The 20,330-nt window shown below is 42.5% G+C and overlaps 1 protein-coding gene across 1 annotated transcript in view; it reads right to left on the bottom strand.

Annotated features, from left to right (window-relative positions):
- LOC111870836 (sodium- and chloride-dependent glycine transporter 1) overlaps positions 1 to 20,330 on the bottom strand; it is a gene marked incomplete at its 5' end in the record, with an annotated part of 51,463 nt that overhangs the window by 15,753 nt on the left and 15,380 nt on the right. The window contains 1 exon segment of the mRNA XM_023863417.2: positions 8,529 to 8,804. Coding sequence (XP_023719185.1) covers positions 8,529 to 8,804 — 276 coding nt within the window.

Here is a 20,330-nt window from a genome sequence, read left to right as displayed (position 1 = left end):
CCCCCCATGAAGATTCCTGCTATTCATTTCTGTTAGAGGCTGATTCGACCCCAGGACCATAGTGAAACTGGAAGGATTATGTAAATTAAAAAAATCCACCTCATAGGGACTCGAACCTGCGACCTTCCGTCTTGTAGCATAGTGCCTCAACCAACTACGCTACCATGTGTCATCCCCCTTGTACCGAGTAGTTAAGTGTACGCTGAAGATTATTCTGTATTGGAAACTGACGTCGTACAGTCCGGTAGAAATTTACCAACGTTTCGGAGGAAAGTACAACCTGTACTTTCAAGTTAAAGTAAGTTTCTTTGCTCGCTGTTTTTGCAGCCTGTGGCTGGTTACCTGCATGTTAAAGATGTAAGTAATAATTTCCTCCGAAACGTCCACGAACTTCTACCAGACTACGCTGTGTCACATGCGAGAAAATAACCTCCTCAGACACAGGAAGGTGAATGTACGGTGTTTATATGAAACGAAGGAAAGCAAATGAATCAGGCATACAAAGCGCGGACGGTGTCTGAACAGACAGAAGCAGAATGATTGAAATGAAATGAGGCATGACAGCAAAGAAAGACAACACAAAAAGCTTTTTGCAGAGAACACAATGGAAATCATACGCCAGAGCACTCAAAACGAAGGCAAGATTAAAAGACAATAATTGGAGTGAACGCGTAAAAGTTGAGAAAGAAAAGAAAAAAAGAATACTGAAATTTACAGGAAAATAAGTTAACGTTTTTTTTATTATTATTTGTGGCTTGGCAACATTATAATGACGTTCTAACAAAATAGGCCATGGCACTGGGAGCATTATCTTAGATTAAATTGTGAAGTTCACACAAGGACGTGTTGCGATAAATACGTAACAACAACACATCGACGTAACTCCGGAACCGAAAATTTTACTGGTCTGTCCTACTTCTAAACAAGTTTGGAATATTATGCATTACGCAATAATTATGGTCTATTCTCTCTGATATCTTTCTGTTGTTTATTTAACGACGATATCAATATCTCACATTATACGAGGTCTGCCAATAAAGTTCGCGAACTCACCACCGTGTGTTTGCTGTGGCAGCAGTGGACAGAAACCTCAGCATGGTTTGAAGACGTTGGCATATCAGCATTTCACAGCTGTGTTGTTGTTGATCTATGGCAGTCTCTTTCTGAATGGCGTCTATTATTGTCTGAGTGTTTTGGTGTTATGGCACAAGAATATCGGAGACTGACGGACTGTCAGTCGCCCTGTGACTTGGACTTGGACTTGGATTCAGAGTAGTGTGTGATTAGTACTGAGTACTGAGTATTGAGCCGGTTACTAGAGAAAGAGTAACCAGTTAATTGCAGTCTAGTATTTGTCATACTGTCGATGGCAGTAATTGTCAGATTGTAAAATGTGTGATTGTAAGCGAGTGTTCAATAAATTCGCTATATCAAATACGGCGTGAAGTTACTTGTCGCGTGACATATACCCAACACGTGACAATATCCTGTCTTGTAAGTGTCGTATAAGAGTGTACGAGCAAGGATCTTCAGTACAGAATGTGACCGAAGTCAGTGCAGTGGTTCCTTAATTACGAAAGGATTGGATGCAAATCTTTTTGTTTAATTATTTCGGAAGTCTTCAGACGTGCCGAAAACGTGCATTCGGTATCAAATATGTTCCACTTTCTTTACGACGTTTGTTCGAAACATTTTTACTCCGATAAATATTTAGAAATTTGTTCTGTGAGAAGAAACGAATATATTTACGTGTAAAGTATTTGTTTTTGTTGTCCGATTTTTGCAGCAAAATTCGAATACCCCCACAGATTTTAGTGAAATTTTCCAGTGTCAATATTGTAGCGACTATCTTGGTTACTATGCGTTGACTTTGTAAACAGCGGTCGTTACTAGGTAACGCACGCAACAACAGAAAAACGGGGTTGTACAAACCGTTTCTAAACAACGGATCGCTATACACGCCTACAACAACATCAGTATTGTTGTAAAAATTGTTTTCTATTACGTTAGTGGAGAATCTGCAGTTGGTCCCTTATACCCGTGTGGAGGCGGGGTCGAATACCTCCACCGTGACCCTGCGAGTCGTAGGAGGCGACGAAAAGGGAAGTCTGAAATCTGAGACAGTAAAATATGGTCGAGAGACCCAAGGGTCTCAGACCCGAGGAAGACTGCGCTGGCAAGGACCAGCAGCATATATAAAAGACAGGCCCGTCCTCTCGTCAGAGAGGGCGCCCCCAAAACAAGACCGTAACTGTCAAGCAGTAATAAATATCTGGTAATGAGCCCCAGATGGGGCTCGACACCAAGACTTACTGACTCACTGACCATCAGTCGCAATGTGACTTTGACCTTGAATCGGCAGTGGGTCCCTTATACCTGTGAGAGGCGGGGTCGAATACCTCGACCGTGACCCTGCGAGTCGTAGAAGGCAATGAAAAGGGAAGTCTCAAATCTGAGACAGTAAAATATGGTCGCGAGTCCCAAGGGACTCGGACCCGAGAGAGACTGCGCTGACAAGGACCAGCAGCATGTACAAAGACAGATCCGTCCTCTCGTTAGAGAGGGCGCCCCACAAAAAAAGACCGTCACCGTCAAAAAGTAATGGATATCTAGTCATGAGCCCCAAATGGGGCTGAACACCAAGACTTTCTGACTGACTGATCGTCAGTCGCAATGTGACTTTGACTTTGACTTAGAACTGAATTGTCAGTCGAGTTCCGGAGTTCGAAGTGAGCAGTTAGTCGAGAGTTAGGCTCTGTAAGGGAGCCTCAGAAGATGGCGCTATGAGTTCAGATGTGGAACGTTAACCAGCGGGCAACGGCGTGACCACGGAAGCTGAAGAATCTCAACTGTTAAGATTCGTTACCAGGAAACGGTTAATGAAAACATTTCAATGGAATAGCCATTGTTGAGAGCTGTTACCAAGCAACGACTGGTGAAAGCAGACAAAGAAGACTAAGAGTAAAGTGATTTGTAGTGTGGAAATCAGCAATAATGTTACAATTACTTGTAGTTCCGAACTGTATATGCAAGTGGTCAGTAAATCCATTCGCCAATCCATACCCCGTCTATAGTCATAGACCCAAAATACATGACAATATAAATTTTGAGGTATTCACTGGCAGTTGTGGCACCGTGTAAATGTGAGGGCTAATTTATACAATTCATAAGAATATATTAGCCTCAACTTTAAACCTGAAGACGGAGGTAGCGTATTCCTCCGAAATGTCAGGTTGTCCGCCCACAAAATTACACGGTGTCACAGCCCATAAGATCCTAGTGTTAGTCTCAGGTATTACAGTATATCTGATAGGCTAATCCTTCAGCTGTTCTCCAACTTTTACATCGGAACAGACCGATGCATTTATCTTGACAGTTTATACAACAAGGGACCCACAGTAGCAGTACATCAGCGAGGGACAACCTCATTTCACTATAGGATTTCAGTTACAGGTCACGAAAGCTGACCTAATGACCTAATTGTATACAATAACAGGTCTCACCCGCCTTACCAGGCAGTTTAAAAAGGAAAATGGAACGTGAAATATTCGTACGTGCGTACTATAAACGCGTAAAGGAGAGGTCTACATAGCAGTCAAGTCCGTAATTTCTGCCTCCGAAATTATTGAAAGGATTTCGATTAAACTTAGAACAGGAGGCCTAAGCTGAAAGTTGTTGGGTGAAATTAATTCTGGTAGGCATCTGTGACGTATAATTTTTTATTTACATGGCAATTGAATTGCATCAGTTTTCTCAAACATTGCTGATATAAACAACAGTTGTTACAACACAAATATAAATCTTACTATTATGTAGCTCTTATTCTAGAAGATATATCTACATTGTTACTGGCGCCGGCGTCGTTTCAGACCCACTACTTCTCAGAAAATCTTGTAGCGCCTGGAATCGAACCCGGACCTCTGAATCTGTAGCGAGGAACTCTGACCACTAGACCACAGAGACGGTCCTTGAGAGTGTATAAAAATTAAAGATCTTTAGTTTTGAAACTTTTAGTGTTAGTTGCACGCCAGACAGCAGTGAATGCATTAAAATAAAATGAAATGGTGTTAGAACCGAACAAGTATTTTAATAATGTAAATAAAATGGCGGAAAACGAGAGAGAGAAAATAGACACACACGTAGTCAGTATGGAGGACAATAGAGTTACGACGAAACTGGCAACAAAATACAAACCCCCATGGAAGAAGAGAATTGGAACGATCGAGGAAAATACGGAAAGATCAACATAAGATGTTAAAATATTTGTTACCTTAATAAGTAAAACAGAATAAGATGCTTCCTCCTGTAAAACGTCAAAAACACGAAAACAAAATAATTGCCTCTCTCTAATATTCGCGACAAACATGAACGTCTGTTTCTTTCTGCCAGCAATTCGCGAGTCGTAGCGTCGGTTTAGTGCGTACATAACCTCGGTTACAGCTAACTGCATTAGCAGACTCTTAAAGGTGAAAATTCACGCAGATCTTCAAGAAATTGTGAGTATGTTATGGATCCCGAAGAATCAGCCTGATTTCACCTCTTGTTTTGTATGAGTATGAAACTTGGCTCTCACATTATTGTAATAAAATTATTACTGTATGATTTGAGATTCTCAGTGCCGTGATTACGAAGAGTTTTGTCGTCTGAGACATAACGTCATGTAGTACATTATGAGTCGACAGACGTTTCGGAGGAACATGATGCTTGACTTTCAGCGGACTGTATTACAGAAGATAAAACTCTTCAGAATTACTATCTCTATTATATAGCACAAGGAGTCTGGATAGCTCAGTCGGTATAGTGACAGGTACGCGCTAGGCTGCCCGTGCTCGTCGTGTGAAGCTGACCACTCATTTTGAACTAGTGCTGAGATCAAGATTGGTGGAGCTATACCTCCACTCCTCGATAAGATTTCATAGCATAGTGCTTAACTAATTAAGTACAAGGAAAGATTTAACTTTTATTATGTAGCAAAAGGGTGAGTGATAGATCCTTGCAAATATTTCGGAAACCAAGATAACAGTCATGAATGAGCTGACACCGCACTAGACTCTTGAAATGGCTGTGGCCGTTCAGGGCAGAACCTTGTTTTCTCCTATCTTCTCTATGGAAATAAAACTCTTGAAATACACAGAAGTACACAGTGATGCTAAATTATTGTCGGAGTTTCCCTTTATAGGCCACGGCAACCCCGACAACAATTCAGAATCACCCTGTATAATTTTTCTTCGTGTTCAGTATTCGCGTGAAGCTTGCAATCTCACATCAAGGAAGAACAGACTGAGGGCGTTTGGGTGGAGGGTGCTGAGGGGAATATATAGATCTAAGAGAGATGGAATAACAGAAAAATGTGTAACATTGCATATACATTACCTTCATAATTCATTGTCTGCACCAAATATTAGAACAATCAAATCAAATAAGATTTGATAGGAATGATAAGTAGCACGCATAAGAGAGAAGTGTATAAAACGTGTGGTAGAAAAACGTGAAGGAGTTAGATCACTTATGAAGACCGAGATCCTTATAGGAGAATAATATTGAAGTGGGTATTAAAGGAAATAAGATGACAATTTTAGACTGGATTAATCTGGCTCAGGATTTAGACCACTAATGTGAGATGGTAATGAACTTACCATAAAATACTACGAGTTTCTTCGGTAGCTGAGCAAATATTAGCTTATCAAAACGGTTCCCTCTCTATGAAATTTCTTTTTTTTTTTCTTACCAACTCCATACCTATTATCCTTGATATGCTGAAAGGTCACGGTGTCAGCCCTAGGTTTGGGCATTATCTGCGCGTGTACCACAGAAAACCTACTTTTCAATTTTATCCAATTTATTCTTCCAGTCACCAAAACATCCACGGGCTCCGGAAACTGTCTTTATGTTGTATTGATCTCCTTCCAGCCATTCATGACGCTGGACCAGTCGCATCCACCAATCCGGTGACGCTGTGAGGAGAACGTCACGCCACGTCACTGTTCCCCAGACACGACCACTATCAAACAGACTGCCATGAACCATGGTTCACGAAATGAGCTTCACAGCAGCCATCGATTTGTCAGTCCCAATGTTAACTCTTAGTTTCAGCGTGGAACAAACATTATCTTGCAGTCTTCAGAGACGCTAACAGTTTCCCAGCGACTCTGCTGATTTCCGGCGTTGTAGAGAAAATAAAGTTTCGTAAGAGACCATCACTGGGAAGACCAAGGCGTAGGTGGGTGGACAATATTAAAATGGATCTTAGAGAGATAGGATGGGATGGTATGGATTGGATCGATCTGGCTCAGGATAAGGACCAGTGGAGGGCTCTTGTGAACATGGTAATGAACCTACGGGTACCATAAAATGCTGGGAAATTCTTGAGTAGCTGCAGAATTGGCTGCCACTCAAGAATGGCTCACCTCCATGGTAAGTAAGTAAGTAAGAGCCCATCACTGGTCAAAATCCTCAGCCAGATTAATCCAGTCCACACTCTCCCTTCCTATTAATTTAAAGTTCATTTTATACTCCTCGATCTTCCAAGTAAAATTTTCCTTCATATTTTTCTACCAAAAATCTCTGTACATTTTCTTTCTTATTTGTGCGTGCTGCATGTGCAAACTATCTTCATTTGCCTCTGTGGTCTAGTGGTCAGGGTTCTTGGCTACACATCCAGAGGTTCCGGGTTCGATTCCCGGCGCTACAAGATTTTCTGAGAAGTAATGGGTCTGGAACGGGGTCCACTCAGCCTCGTGAGGATAACTGAGGAGCTGTTTAAATGAAATAGCGGCTCTGGTCTAGAAAACCGAAATTAACGGTCGTGGGGATTCGTTGCGCTGACCACGCGAAACCCTCTAGCCGCTAAAGTTGGCACTAACTTCTCCGAAAATCGGCGGTCGCTCGTTCGGTACAGTTCTCTTGCGGACTAAAACCACGGAGTTTTTTTTTTTAGTTTCTTTGCGGTGGGTGACACTTGCGTCCAGCCCCAAATGACAGATGATAGTGACTGTGGAGCAGTCGGTGGAATGAAAACTGGCAAGGGAAACCGAAATACTCGTAGAGAACCTGCCCCAGCCCTATTTTGTCCACCACAAATCTCACATGTCCTGATCTGGGCTCGAACCCGGGCCTCCGCTGTGGGAAGCCGGCGACTAACCGCCTGAGCTATGGCACGGCCATAGTTGACCACAGTAAGTTCATACTTTTATCGACGGACGTATTTACATCTATTTCATCCTCCTTGATCTGGTCAATGTCGTTGATCACCATCTCTAAACGCTGACAAGTATACAGTCCTTCTATTTAGACCTGGTCGCTCACAACAGAATGCGCAGTGGACTTGATCAAGTTCACTGAAGTAGGGCGCATGCGCCGTTACCTTGCTCTCAAACAGGGATACATGTTTCTCGGTCAACAGCTGTATCACACATCGAAAGAGATTATAGCTACAGTCCGTCTATTTAGACCTGACCGCTATCAACAGAATGCGCAGTGGACTTGATCGAGTTCACTGAAGTAAGGATTGTAGGGCGCATGCGCCGTTACCTTGCTGTCAAACAGGGTTACATGTTTCTCCCAACAGCTGTATCACACATCGAAAGAGATTATAGCTACAGTCCGCATATTTAGACGTGGCCGCTCTCAACAGAACGCGCAAGAGACTTCATCGAGTCCACTGACTGAGATAAGGCTTGTTGGATATGTATGACTTAGAACAGGACCTTAGTTACAGTGAATCACCCTCTTTCCCTCCCACAGTGTAGCTGCAACCACTGTTCCATTACTTATTTTCTTACTTTTCACGCGCAACCAATAGGCTAAATCTGAAAAACGCGGTCTGTACATAAAGACAGCATAGGAAACCACAACTTCGTACGTCCCCCTCCCACCCCAATTGATCTTCCAGTCCATTCAGGGCCCAGGCCTCTTATTCAGTTCCGTAATATTTTTCACACACGGTAGGATTCCTTGGACGAGTGATCAGCTGTTTGTAAGGCCTCTACCTAAACACAGGACAACACAAACACAGAATACACACATTCACACACCAAAAATCCATGCCTTAAATGGGATTCTAACCCACGATCCCAGCGTCCGAGCGGGCGAAGGCAGTTCGTGTCTTAGATCGCGCGGCTACTGTGACTGACAACTGTGTACGTTGTACATGAATACTCATACCTGGGCCGCGCCATAGCTCAAGCGGTTAGTCGCTGACTTCCCACTGCGGCGGCCCGTGTTCGATCCCGGGGTCTGGTGAAGTGGGATTTGTGGTGGACAAAGTTTTCTCCGAGTACTTCGGTTTCCCCTGCCAATCTTCATTCCACCAAATTCTCCATCATCATAATCACCCTGAACAGGCTACAACAGGCCAGTCAGTGGCCGCCGTGACGAGTGGACGCAGTTGGACTCCACCCCCCACTAAGCGAATTAAAAAAAATGCAATTTTACTCGTACTTGCAGGATAGATACATAGATATACTTACGGACTGTGCTCCATACATAGATATGCTTACGGACTGTGCTCCATACATAGATATACTTACGGACTGTGCTCCATTCTTCACACTTCTGCCAGGGTAGAACGCTGTTGAAGGACGCGAACATGTAAAACAGGGTCCACGCAATGATTAAATTGTAATACAGCATCACAATGGCAGACACGATGACCATGCCATAGCCTAGACCTTGAAATAAAGGGCAGAATTTCTTGTAGATTGCTACAGGACCCAGATTCGCATACTGGCCGAAGGATAATTCCATAAACATGAGTGGCAATCCGGCTATCACAAGCATTATTGTAAATGGGATGAGAAATGCACCTGAAAAAAAAAAGAAAACACAATTATATATACTGTTACATGGTATGCCGCGTCATAGCTCAAACAGTTAGTCGCTGGCTTCCCACCGCGGCGGCCAGGGTTCGATCCCGGGTCTGGTTAAGTGGGATTTGTGGTGGACAAATTGGCGCTGGGGCAGGTTTTCTCTGAGTACTTCGGTTTCCCCTGCTAATCTTCATTCCACCAATTGCTCCACAATCACCCTCACCTATCATCTGGGGCTGGTACAATAGGCCAGAAGTGGCCGCAGTACAGGGGACTGAGTCCCACTCCACTAGCAATAAGAAAAATACTGTTACATGGGCACCAGTAGGATTTGCCTACGTTTGGGGGGTGGGTGCGGGAAAATGTGTTTACAAAATTTCGCTTAAGATTAATTTTACTGATGGCCGTATGACAGGTGTTCTTAAACTGTGTCACTACTCCCTAAAACAATGTATCATTTTACTCAACTCTTGTCGATCTTCGTCAGTCAACGAAGAATACCGTTCTGCACACTGTTGCAGGACCCTATCAGTCTGTACGGTGACAGCAGGAACATAAATAGCTTTACAGCCTCCCTACACCTACAGTAAGCTATAAAATGTTCCTGTACAGTCACGAAAAGTGCAGTTCTGCACACTGTTGCAGGTCCCTCTCAGGCTGTACTGTGACAGCAGGAACCTAAACAGCTTTACAGCCTGTCTACACCTACAGCAAGCTATAAAATGTACCTGTACAGTTACGAAAAGTGCAGTTCTGCACACTGTTGCAGGTCCCTCTCAGGCTGTACTGTGACAGCAGGAACCTAAATAGCTTTACAACCTCCCTACACCTACAGTAAGCTATAAAATGTTCCTGTACAGTCACGAAAAGTGCAGTTTTGCGACCCACGGTTTTAAAAGTCATATCCGAAAATATTCAAGACAGAAGAATGTATATATTACATTAATTTTTTATTAATATTTGGTAAAATTCTTTCGTTTTTCAATTTTGAAATTTAAATCAAGGGTTGGAGGTAGGAATATCCTTAGTTTGCCCCCTCCTCTGCCGGGGTCCGTGTGTTGTTAGGAACACTAGTTGCAGTAGCTGTATGAAGCAACAGAACAGTTAAGTTGAGCGGTAATTCTTCTGACATATTCTGAAAGCGCAGGAAGTCGGGATATCTCAGTCGGTATAGCGACTGGCTACGAGCTGGACGACTGCGGGGTTAGAGTTTGAGTCCCGGTGGGGGTAAAAATTTTCTCTTCTCCAAGTCGTCCAGACTGGCTCTGGGGTCCACCCAACCTCCTATCCAATGTGTATGGGGATCTCCTTCCCAAGGGGCAAAGCGGCAGGGGCTTGAAGCTGACCACTCAACTCCAACTAATGCAGAGGTCAAGAAAATATGAATGTATACATCCACTTCCCCATACGCCTTCATGGCGTAGTGCTTAATTAGTTAAGCACAGGGACAACTTTACCTTTTTTTAGCTTTAGCCGGTTGATATTTCGGCTGGGACGCTGTCTATGTAACCGAAATTTTTCGTGGCATCTCTTAGTTCTTCCCGCCAAATTCCATAGCAGTACTGCAAATTAGAACATGACTGCTTCCTTCCACATCCCTTGCAATTGATTGTCTGCAGAATGCCCTACCATTCGCCGCTGTTTACTCTGAATACTGACATCATCATAAAATAAATCATGAACAGATAACTTTATGGAGCCGAGTCCTTCCTGATATTCGACGCTCAGGTAATCAAGAAATTCTGTGGAACACGAAGGATCAGTACACTGTTCATAAAAGCCCACTAATAGTTTTTACCCTTAGCCACACTAATCCGGCACCGTCCCTCATTTTATTTATTTAAGGTCTCTTTTAATATTATCTCCATATTTATTTATAGGTTTTCTAAATGATCTCTTCCATTCTGGGTTTCAACTAAAATTTTGTATGCACGTCTCATTTCAGACTGAGACTTCACGTGCTTCTTGCTTTATGAGTGAAACTTCGCGCAACCTTTGTTCTCAGAGTGAAACTTGCCATTCTTGTCAATGGCGACTTCATTCTTGCACATATTAAACTCCTCCTTATCATACAATGTATCCACGACAAGATATAGAGGCTTTTTCGTTCTGAAAATATTCTATTCGTCGCACACACAGGAAATGTTTTGCAAAAGAAAGTTTTCAAAATTATTTTTAGGACCCTTCAATCTGTGTTTGGTAATGTTTGAAACGTACTTTGCCTTCCCCCCACTATACGGCTTCACACACCCCGGTTAAGAACCGCTGAAGTAGGTGGAGTTAACGAGAAAATGTGATTGAGTAGGTGGGTATGGAGAAGTTCGCGTAGGAAGACAGACAGGAAACTGATGAGATGCGGTGGGCTTGGTAACAAACTCGGTAAATGAACTTAACGCATACAAATACACCCACAAACTCACATCTGAATGGGGCCACGCTCCATATATCTGTAACAAAGTGAACAAACTAAATGTCTCAGAACATGAGAAACCGAAAACCCACATACGTCGTCCATGGAAGAAGAGCGCAACTCACCAAAGAACAATCAGTCAAGGAAGTCCTTCCCCGATCCATGGATTGGTGGAGTACGGGCCATTGCCTGGCCCGTCCCGTCACCTGACTTGACTGCGACATGCTCTCCCGTGCGGGGCGACAGCAGAGGTGAATCATCTCTTACCACAGACCCATTATGAACGTCTAGGGCAGTTTTCACAGACGTTGCCACGTTAAGCTAGGAGCGTTTCGCGAGGACACCACGTAAACATTTGAGTGAGTGGAAAATTCAAAGGGAAAATTATCTAATACAGTGTTGGATATGAGGTCCTCACATAGGTGAATGTGAGGAATTTTGGCTTATTCGTTGATTTTCGGTGGAAAATACTGCTTCCATCTTCGTTGCTGTTCAATTCTTTTTCGTTATTTGATCGGTTTACTCTTCAGCTCCTGAAGACTGTGGAGTCTTGTTCCTCCGAAACATAAGTATTGGACTACACAACATCAAATCCCAAAAGACAGTAAACTCTTTACAATTAATTATTTTCATAATTATAACTATATATATAAAAAGGTAAAGGTATCCCTGTAACAGACCTTGGAGGCCCATCGGGTTGTGAGACGTCGAGGCTCCCACATTTTATAGACAATCCGCTCGCAGATAGTGGGTGAGGTTGTCAGCCTTACTCGCCGGCTGCCCTTTACCCCATGAAGATTCCTGGTGCTCATTTCTGTTATAGGCTGAGTGGAATTCAGAGACATAGTGCGGCTGGAATAATTAGGTCAATTGAAATATCCAATGACGTCATCGGGAATCGAACACTACCGATCCCATTGTTTGCGCGGCCTAGACGCGTAATGTCTTCTACCGAAAACTGGGCTTTTGGGTTCGAATCCTTCTCTGGTCACGGAAGTCTGTCCGAGCTTCCTCTTTTGTTTTTGTGTTATGCTGGGTACGAAGAAGCATGCAACGGGCCTGCTCTCTGCCGAAGGAATCCTACCAAATGTCTGCATGTCTACAATGGGAGGTCCTCGCCCCATTTTCTGTCATGTCCTACAGGAAGAGAGAGACCTGAGAGCATGTTGCTGAGTTTGTGAAAGAGACAGTTGTGACGTAACCACTTTATTAGAAACCTGTATCAGGCCCCTTTCCATTCAACTTGATGTTTGCCTCTGTGTGCACCGGAAGTGGAATGTCTTTTGTTGAAGCATTTGCACCTACGTCCACATCCGGTCATATATTTCCCTTATCTCAGGAAAATTATTTATTAGGATGAAACAGCTCTGTTTTCTATCTGTGATATTTGCGGATGGATCATAAGTAAATTTGGTAAGTAAAAGTATCCCTGTAACAGGCCGTCGAGGCCCATAGGGTTGTGAGACGTCGAGGTTCCCACATTTTCTAGACAATCGGCTAACAGATGGCGGTGATGTTGTCAGCCTTACGCACCGGCTGCCCTTTACCCCCAGAAAGATTCCTGGTACTCATTTCTGTTAGAGGCTGAGTCGACCCCAGGGCCGTATTCCGGTTAGAAGAATTAGGTCAATTGAAAAAATCCACCTTGTCGAGATTCGATCCCGCGACCTTCCGGCTTGTAGCATAGTGCCTCAACTACGCTACCGCGTGCCTAAGTAAATATGTTATACATTTTTATTAAGTTTCATATTTTACGCTGCTCTCACTAACAGGATTATGTAGGGTGGATAAAAAGGACATTAATGAGAGTCGAGCAGTCGGTGGAATGAGAAACCTGCCCCGGTGCCACTTTGTGCACCACAAATCCTACATAACCTGACCTTTAATTGAACTCGAGTCGCCCCTCTGGGGCATGACCAACATACGCCAAAGGTTCATTTATAACTACCACGCTAAGACGACGTATGGGGGAGTGGAAATATAGCTCCAGGGAATCGGTATCTATTATTGATATTTGTAATGGTGGACCCTGGGCACGGCACCCTGGTTTCGATCCCAGGTAAGATCATTTCGAAATGTGTGATGTAGAAAGTTTCACCGCATACCCCGGTTTCCGCTGTTAATGGGATGAAAATTACGTTTCTGAAGAAGTTTAGAGCAGATTCGTTTGAAGCAGTGGTTGAACGCAGCTCAGAAACCGCCCATTCCCTGTCTGCTGTCAACAAATATTGCAGAAGCGGAGATACTGTACAGGAAGCAAAGATGTATTTATGAAGTAAAATTGTGAATAATCATTAGAAATCCACTGTCAATAATCTTAGTTATTGCCTTATGACATGAAAAAAATTTATTCTCATAAGTGGTATTTTTGACATAGACTGAGGGTGTTGGAGTACAGGGTGTTGAGGAGAATATTTGGACCGAAAGGAGATGAAGTGACAGGAAGTTGGAGAAAGCTGCATAATGAGGAGCTTCATAACTTGTACTCTTCTCCAAGTATAATCAGAATGATCAAATCAAGGAGGATGAGATGGGCAGGACACGTAGCACGAATGGGGAGAAGAGGAATACATATGGGATATTGGTGGGAAAGCCAGAAGAAAAGAACCACTGGGAAGAACAAGGCGTAGATGTGTGGACAATATTAAGATGGATCTTAGAGAGATAGGATGGGATGGTATGGACTGGATTGATCTGGCTCAGGATAGGAACCAGTGGAGGGCTCTTGTGAACACGATAATGAACCTTCGGGTTCCATAAAATGCTGGGAAATTCTTGAGTAGCTGCAGAATTGGGGCGGCTTCTCAAGAAGGGCTCAGCTCCAGGAGTATTTTTTTTATTGCTAGTGAGGTGGGACTAAGTCCCTTGTACTGTGACCACTTCTGGCCTATTGTACCAGACCCAGATGATAGGTGAGGGTGATTGTGGAGCAATTGATGGAATGAAGATTGTCAGGGGAAACCGAAGTACTCGGAGAAAAGCTGCCGCAGCTTCACTTTGTCCACCACAAATCCCACCTGACCAAACCCAGGATTGAACCCGGGCCGCCGCTGTGGGAAGCCAGCGACTAACCGCTTGAGCTATGGCGCGGCCATGATAAGTAAGTAAGGATATTAAGAAGTTCTTGTCAGTTTCCAGGTATTAGTCTAGTAGACAAGAAACTAAGTCATAGAACTTTTTATGTTCTTCAACTTCGCCTAAGGCAGTAGACATAATATTCTGTTCTTGAGAGTTTGTGAATGTATTTTACAATACTATCACGCTTTACGAGATGATAGAAAAACCATTTCCTGCCGTTTCCATGACAACCGCTAATATATTGGTAGTAACTTCTCCGTCTCTATCAACAGCAGCTGCGAGCCCTCCAACTGTAGATCCCATTTCTGCTGGCTTTAGTCTCTTACTGAATGAATTTTTCATTCTACATGTTCGCCGTGTGGGAGCTTTGTGGTTCCTTTCTTTCTATCGTCGTTTGAATTACAGTTCTTTTCGTACAAAACGCCGTGTTCCTTAGTGTAAAAAATTTTTCCGACAGAATTCATGTTTGCCGTCGTTACGGGCTTGAATCTTGTAGGTATCCTGTTCGAATTTTAGTATACGGAACATACAAATACACTCTGCGGGCAAAATATAGAGTTTTGCATGTTAAAAGAAGTGGTACATAATTTTTTTAATGCTATTGGGGTGGGATTAAGTCCCTTGTACTGCGGCCACTTCTGGCCTATTGTACCAGCCCCAGATGATGGGTGAGTGTGATTGTGGAGCAATTGGCAGGGGAAACCGAAGTACCCGGAGAAAACCTGCCCCAGCGCCAGTTTGTTCACCACAAATCCCACTTGACCAGACCCGGGATCGAACCCGGGCCGCCGCGGTGGGAAACCAGCGACTAACCGCTTGAGCTATGACGCAGCCCTAATTGGTATATATATATATTCACTGTTTTCAAATTTAAAATGTAGTATTTTTATTTATCTGTCCTTATGACTTTATTCGCAAATAATATATTAAGAATGTATCCTCCTCGTATATAGACATATATATATATATATAATTGCTCGTCTGCCAAGTTATTGCAAGGTTTACTGTGTAAATTCTTTCGTAAATTATTGATCTAAGAAAGAAATTAGGATGCAAGAGTCTTACATCAGACGGGACATGAACTCACGTACCGGTACGGAAAGCCTTTGTATTCACTTATGAAAACAGTTCGACACAGCGAAGTGCATGCAGCGGCAGTGTAGTCTACTGATTGGTCCCCAAGTTGACGTAATTACGTCACGTCAAATGGGACTAGTTATGGTTTTCTTTTGTGCTGTTAAGCTAGGCCTATTGCTATTTGGGATCGATTTTTTTTTTCAGTTTATCTGATTTGTTCTGTTCGATAATTGGAAAATTTCGTTTACAAATGTAATTGTCCTCGGAAAACTTGTTACTGTTTTACCCCCCTCTGTGAATCAGAAGGCTCAGAAAAATTAGTTCAAACCAGTTTCCAGTCAAAATATTTTGTGTGCTCATTGGCCATATAAATAAAATGTATTTCAAATTACTTCTATACGTGGCGTTGGTAACCGCTTACAATATTATGTGTCGCCTTAAAAATGGGCACTGGTTTTGGGGGAGGTTCAACAAGACATATATATATGTGTGTGTGTGTGTGTGTGTGTGCACCTCACCCCGGATTAAAGATATCGAAATTAAAATAGTACACACCAAATATTTATACCTAAAAATACATTTTTCTTTCTGTATAAAAATATTTTCTATTCTGAACAGTGCAGGATCAGGAGAGATATAACCTTCAGTGGCTTGAAAGTAAGTGCATATAGCCTGTCTATCAGCTGTTATGTCTGTCTATAACTGGAAAATCCGACTTGCTCTGTTGTATCATCAAATCTCTTACAATCATTATAGTCATATTACTCTGATTCAGCCGTGTCCCAGAGTTTAATAACTTCCTGTATGATATCCTGAATAGTAAAGCAACGTTAAGATGTCCTTAATACAACAACAAAGACTTTTAAAGTTAATAATTAGATATTAGACCTTCGTATAACCAGTTTATTACGCAATAAATTTGTGATAAATGAATTCACTGATATTATAAAAATTTATATTATTAAAACAATGCAGCATATTATAATAATATATTTGTTATAAGTAAATTTAATAAAAAATAATTGGTTCTTGGTTTATTATATGTCTATTATATCACAGTTCAGGCATAACCATCCGTTTCAATTACATCATATATAGTTGAATATTTTGTATGTAAAATCACGGAAGTCGATGTAACATGGCGTGTAAACCATTATTTTTCAGCTATACCAACAGATGTCGTTGATGATTAACAGTGCACGGAAACATTCACAGATAACAATAATAACGGACCATGGTAATGAAATTATATATTTATTATTAAAAATTCTTAATTGTATTACAGTTTTATGGAAAATAGGGCATGTCTTCGAAAGAATCAACAGTCAGTATAAGATAATTAGTGGGGGAACAAATGCACGATTGATAGGGATGTCAGATCCCATAATATAGCCACTGAACTCACCAGATTTGACGCCCGGGAATTTGTCGTGTGGAGTTAAGTTCGGCGTGCTATAAACCGGTAAGACGAGGAAGCCAAACAGAGAATAACTTCACAGCTACTGATAAAAATTAACTCTAGACATGGACTAGAACCTGTCGGTTAGATAAAAGGAAAACAAATGGAAATTCCCTTACAGAAGGCTTTTGGGTCAAATTTCGTTTCAGTAAATTTTTTCACTAATATGTATAATGACTAAGAAAATACAGCGCTGTAAAACACAAGGGTAGTTAGTTAGTTATTGGAGAGGGTGGGTTTCCCCATGCACTTAGACCTATAGTGGTCCAATGTGCTTCCCTTTATGATTTCTACCAGTCTCTATATCCTACCGGTACTGGTGCTTACCATCAGTCCCGCCCAGCCAGCGAGACCGGCTCTACTAGCTGAGAGGTATTTATAATGCTTCCCCCATCTACCAGAGGTATTAGTGACTGATGTTGGGCGGGAAACGTCCGCAATTTTGGCTCAGTGGCCTCCTTTGGAGATATGAGGTTCTTTTACGTGCCGTAAAGCTACGACACGGGACCCACGGCTTAAAGTCCCTCCCGGAGGACTTGTTCCCTGAATTTTTCCGACCTTAAAAATTCGACGACCTTCGCCGGGTATTTGAACCCGCGTACTACGAGTCATGAGGTGGGAACGTTACCTCTAGACTACGGAGGCCGCTAAACGCAAGGGTAACTTCCAGGACACTCTGTATAACATTATACTTACTTACTCATGGAGCTGAGCCCTTCTTGAGGAGCCGCCAATTCTGCAGCTACTCAAGAATTTCCCAGCATTTTATGGAACCCCAAAGGTTCATTACTGTGTTCACAAGAGCCCTCCACTGGTCCCTATCCTGAGTCAGATCAATCCAATCCATACCATCCCAACATATCCCTTGAATACCCACGTTTATCTAAATTGTTTAAAAATGTAATTTCCACGTCCACTAGAAAGGAGCCCATCTGTATTTATTCACAGAAACAAGCAAAATCCATAAATACATTCTGCTGGTAACATGTCAAGCGGTGCAGTGCACTAAATAGAGTTAATATAAAACATATTATAAAGTCTCTCTGAACCGAAGCGAATAGACACATCGCCAGTAGACATATGGTTCCCTTTTGTCTATTTTGTTTTCGGCGGATTCGATATCCTGCCAAGTTCCCATGCAATTATCTGTGCTCTTCCCTCCTTTTGTCTGTATACATAAACCGGCTCGAGAACCATAGAATTAACGATTTATATTCGAGATAATTTTATTATTTTCACTGTCTCTATGGCTCCCTTTGGCCTAGGTCTCCGATTTTCAGTTCCTTGATCATTATACAGACTGTAGGACCCCTTGGACGAGTGATCAGCTAGTCGCGAGGCCTATACCTAACACAGGACAACATAAACATAGAATAAACACACACATACACCAAACATCCATACCTTATGTGGGATTCAACCCATGATCCCGGCTTCCTAGCGAGTGAAGTTAGGTTCATGTCTTAGAGCGCTCGGCTACCGTGACAGGCGAGATAAGTGCATACACGTGTAAACTCTCCATCATTTTTATACGAATTTAACCAGAACGTAACCGAATATGTTGCATTAGACGTAACACCTTAAACCCATATTCGGTGGTTGTTCAGTTCGAATCTCGGTCGGAAAAGCAACTATCCTGACTGAAGCTCTACGTGATTCTGCTCAGTCCCACCAGGAAAATGTTAGGATGGTGCTTCGAACATTTCCTTCCAAATTCTTTACAAAACTTATCATCCACTTTTCATATCTTCAGACGCCATGTAGTCTCTACATAAAAATATGTCATTACCTAAAATAAAATATTAAAACTATCCCTATAATAGGCCATGGAGGGCCATAGGATTGTGAGACGTCGAGACTCCCACGTTTTCTAGACAGTCCGCTCACAGATAGCGGTAAGGTTGTCAGCCTTACGCGTCGGCCCCCCTTTACCCCCAAAGAAGATTCCTGGTACTCATTTCTGTTAGAGGATGAATCGACCCCAGGGTCATAGTGCGGCTGGAAGGATTAGGTTAATTGAAAAATCCAGTGATATCGAGAATGGAACCCGTGACCTCCCGGCTTGTAGCGTAGTGCCTCAACCAACTACGCTGCCGCGTGTCCACTCCTTACCTACCCCACGAAAAAAAAAAGAGAGAAAAGGCAATGAAACACACGTCACTGTCACGTGAGATAGAAAACAAGTAGAGCTGCATATTTCAGCCATTATAGTTACCAGGCGATCAGGGTTCGATTATTAGTGCTAGCAGAATTTTTTTTCGTGACTTCCCCAAGAATATCTCTGGCACTGCCCAGCCTCCAATTTAGTTCCTTCTTAGTTGTTACTTTTCGAGCATGAAGATGGAAGCAATTGTTCCCTCGAAACCGCACTACATGGCATGAACACCCACAAAGTATTAATCTTTGTGTCAGAGTAATTTTAAATAAAGAAACTGTGTTTAATATAAACCGGTTTGTGAGGAAATTAAAATTAATTAAACCAGTTAATTAAAATTTAAATGAAGTTATTAACGGTCTGGAAGCCCATTACGTTAACTGGAATTAGCAACAGTTTTATAATTAATTATAGCTAACGTTGTCTATCATCCGGATAACTACTTCCGTTGATTTAACCGAAGTTGCTAACCGTCTCATTGCTCTATTATATGCGTACATACAGCGGAGAAGAAAGTTTTTTTTTTTTCAGAAGGAAGGACGGGGCTGCTCTACAAATTCATGTTTGACCACGCGTTCTTCCGAGATTTCTTCCGAAGCGGGCAGTCCCCACCCCTTTTTTTTTAAATGGAACCAGCCAGAAAATTCGGTTACAAGCATGCAAGTGAGCTCTTTTCTGTGAATAGGAGGAAGTTTATAATTAATCTCGCCATCTACCGATTTAATTTGTCAAAATAATGAATTGATCACAATTTTTAATATAAATTATTTTACTTGTTAATATTTTTTAATTCGCTTAGTGGGGGTGGAGTCCAACTGGGTCCACTCGGCACGGCGGCCACTTATTGCCCTATTTTACTTGCCCTGAGCGATTAAGATGATGGAGAATTTGGTGGAATGAAGATTGGCAGGGGAAACCGAAGTACTCGGAGAAAACCCGCCACAAATCCCACTTGAAAGTACCCGGGTCGCCGCGGTGGGAAGCCAGCGACTAACCGCTTGAGCTATGGCGCGGCCATATTTTACTTATTAAAGATCATAATAAATAGTAGGGCTCACATGTAGGGGGCACGCGGTAGCTTAGTTGGTTGAGGCACTATACTACAAGCCGGAAGGTCGCGAGTTCGATTACCGATAAAGTCATTAAAATTTTAAGTTATCTGAATCTTCCAGCTGCAGTATGGCCCTGGGGTCGACTCAGCCTCTAACAGAGGTGAGTACCAGGAATTTTCCTGGGGGGTAAAAAGTAGCAGGCTCGTAACGCTGACAGCATCACCGCCAACTGTGAGCCGATTGTCTAAAAGATTTGGGAGCCTCGACGTCTCACAATCCTATGGACCTCCAT

The sequence above is a fragment of the Cryptotermes secundus genome, unplaced genomic scaffold (assembly GCF_002891405.2).
Source record: "Cryptotermes secundus unplaced genomic scaffold, Csec_1.0 scaffold632, whole genome shotgun sequence".
Classification (NCBI taxonomy): domain Eukaryota; kingdom Metazoa; phylum Arthropoda; class Insecta; order Blattodea; family Kalotermitidae; genus Cryptotermes; species Cryptotermes secundus.
This window is presented reverse-complemented; position numbering and strand designations above follow the sequence as displayed.